General features: G+C 43.8%; 1 protein-coding gene across 1 annotated transcript; it reads left to right on the top strand.

The window, feature by feature from the left end:
- Positions 1-399: 399 nt before the first annotated feature.
- Positions 400-2,009, top strand: atoh1a (atonal bHLH transcription factor 1a). Its single transcript, XM_079637510.1, has one exon. It carries the CDS (start codon positions 554-556, stop codon positions 1,430-1,432), a length of 879 nt encoding a protein of 292 aa, XP_079493636.1. The 5' UTR covers positions 400-553; the 3' UTR covers positions 1,433-2,009.
- Positions 2,010-2,621: the final 612 nt, after the last annotated feature.

Raw genomic sequence — 2,621 nt, 5'->3', positions numbered from 1 at the left:
TCAAAGCACGGTGTCGTCAAAGATTTTTGATTACCCCTTTCTCTGCATTTCAGTGTCGAGACAACTTTTTTTCTTGTTTTTTGTTTGTATTAAAGGCCTAGCCTATATCTAATTTCCTAAGTGTAATGTGTAAGGAGGCTCACCACAAAACTTCATTCAGTCCCTAAGATTCTGAGTAGGCCTACGTCCTGTGGGACGACCCATTGTGATAATAATTCTGTAGTTAAACAGGCTTGAAGCGCTACATTATCAAAAAAGAAAAAGAAAAGAAAGAAAGTTTGGGCATAATAACCTCTCTCGGGTTTGCTGCGACTTCTCATTGGTCGCCTACACGCGCCTGCCCCGCGTGCTCTTATTGGTCAAAGCGCCACGCGACCAGCTTGGGAAGGGGGGCTCCCCGGCGCGTGCCGCTTTTAAAACCGACGAGTCGCTCTGAGACATCAGTAAAGAAATCCTGTTCACCACAGGTGTAAGAAGAGAAATCCTCCACGGCAAAATCCCCGTTCCCATATCATAGCCACCCACTTTCCTCCAAAAAGCACAAAACAACAAAATGGATGGAATGAGCACGGATACAAGGGAAGTGGTTGAACTCGACGTCCAGCATCCAAGCTTGGGGCGGGGGGAGCAGTGCGAGTACCCACCAGCTTTGGCACTCATGGCCAGCAGTGACCCACGCGCCTGGCTGGCTCCCGTGCAGGCTGGCACCTGCGCGGCACACGCCGAATACCTGCTGCACTCGCCCGGCTCGAGCTCGGAAGGCGTGTCTTCTGCTTCCAACTTCAGGAAGAGCAGCAAGAGTCCTGTCAAAGTACGCGAGCTCTGCCGGCTTAAAGGAGCTGTGGGTGCAGATGAGGGCAGACAGCGGGCCCCGTCCAGCAAAGCGACCAACGGCGTGCAGAAACAGAGGCGAGTGGCTGCCAATGCCCGGGAGAGGCGAAGGATGCACGGATTGAACCACGCATTTGACGCGCTGCGCAGTGTCATCCCAGCCTTCGATGACGACAAGAAGCTCTCCAAATACGAAACCCTACAGATGGCCCAGATCTACATCAACGCCCTGTCCGACTTGCTTCAGGGCCCCGGTGCTAAAGCCGACCCGCCAAACTGCGACTTGCTGCCTGCCAAGGGGTTCGAGGAGGACCGCTCTCCCAGAGGATCACCGAGCGCCTGTCGGAGAGGCACGGGCGCGGGTTACCCGTACCAGTACGATGATGGAACATTCGCTTCTTTCATGGAGCAAGAGCTTCAATCGCCCTCTGGAACGAGCAAGTCCGGTTCGGAGGCCAGCAAAGACTCGCCTCGGTCGAACCGGAGCGACGGAGAGTTCTCCCCTCACTCGCACTTCAGTGACTCTGACGAAGCGCACTTGGAGTTGCAGAGCGAAGACGAGCTCTCGGAACTGAAACTGCCCAAGCACCGCGCTTTTTAGAAAACACACTACTGGACTGTCCATCAATCGTGTCAATCGTATATTTGGGCTTTGTAATGGGTTGCTTTATTTATCCATTTGTTGTACGATCTTTTGACATTGATGATGTTGTGTCTGACGCCAATAGATTTAGTTGCCTTCTCGTGACATTGACCAGACCCCTACGCCATGTGAACTGCCGCGAGCAGCAGTGCCATGGGCTCGAATGTCATGCATAAAACTGTCTTCCGTGAAAGTTTTTGAAACTGTTTATTATTCAGAAATGATTGTCATGGGCCTATTTCATGGATACGATTGATTTTGAACCCTGTAAGAATTTGCGACTTCTAAAGTTTACGTGCACTTTAAAAACGGGCCATAGGCTTGAGAAACATTCTTTTGTCGTGGAAAAATAAATTTTGTTTATGTAGAAGTAATGCCAATTTGAGGAATATATTTAATATAGCCATTAGATTTTGTACATCCGTTCTTTTTAATATTTGATTTCAATGCAAAGTTGTGTTCTGCTTCTGTAGCTGAAGTAAGCTATTTATTTACGTTTGCCTTGTCAATTTTTGCCTTACATTGGAATTTTGCTACTCGTATGTTTTGTTTTATTGTAGAAATAAAAAGGCAAATTTAACATGATTATGTCTCATGTCTCTTTGAGTTATCTCTATTATCTCTATCTCTGTTATACTTCTTATTTCCTATCAGTTTTTCGTTATATCTCATAACATGTCTAGATCTTGTTGTTTAAATCATTTCCATATGTACATTGCAACAAAAGGTCTTAATATATGTTATATTTTTACAAATGTTAATTTATAATTGGAACACTTAAGTTGGAAGTGGTGTGACATTTAATCATTACAACTATCAAAACATATGGTGATAAAAATAAACCTTTATTTTAAGTGTAGCCTATATATTTTGTATATAATATACAAAAATATATAAATATTATATCCATACTATCACGTAAATATATAGCCTACTATATCGAGTTCAGTGAAACGAGAAACATATAGGCTCTTTATCAAGCTGGTTATTTTTTATATTAGAGTTTATCAGATCAGTGTATTGTTTGAGTTCTTTATTTTAGAACTAAAGTTATTTATGGAATTTAAAAAGTTTATGTATGGCATCAGGTGTGAAACCATTTTAACGAAATCATTACTATTATAAACTGTAATACAATTAGAGCTGT

Source organism: Phoxinus phoxinus, assembly GCF_949152265.1.
Source record: "Phoxinus phoxinus genome assembly, chromosome: 15".
Taxonomy (NCBI): domain Eukaryota; kingdom Metazoa; phylum Chordata; class Actinopteri; order Cypriniformes; family Leuciscidae; genus Phoxinus; species Phoxinus phoxinus.
This window is presented reverse-complemented; position numbering and strand designations above follow the sequence as displayed.

Coding starts and splice junctions, on each gene's coding strand:
- atoh1a (XM_079637510.1), top strand. CDS start 554: ATGGATGGAATGAGCACGGATACAAGGGAAGTGGTTGAACTCGACGTC.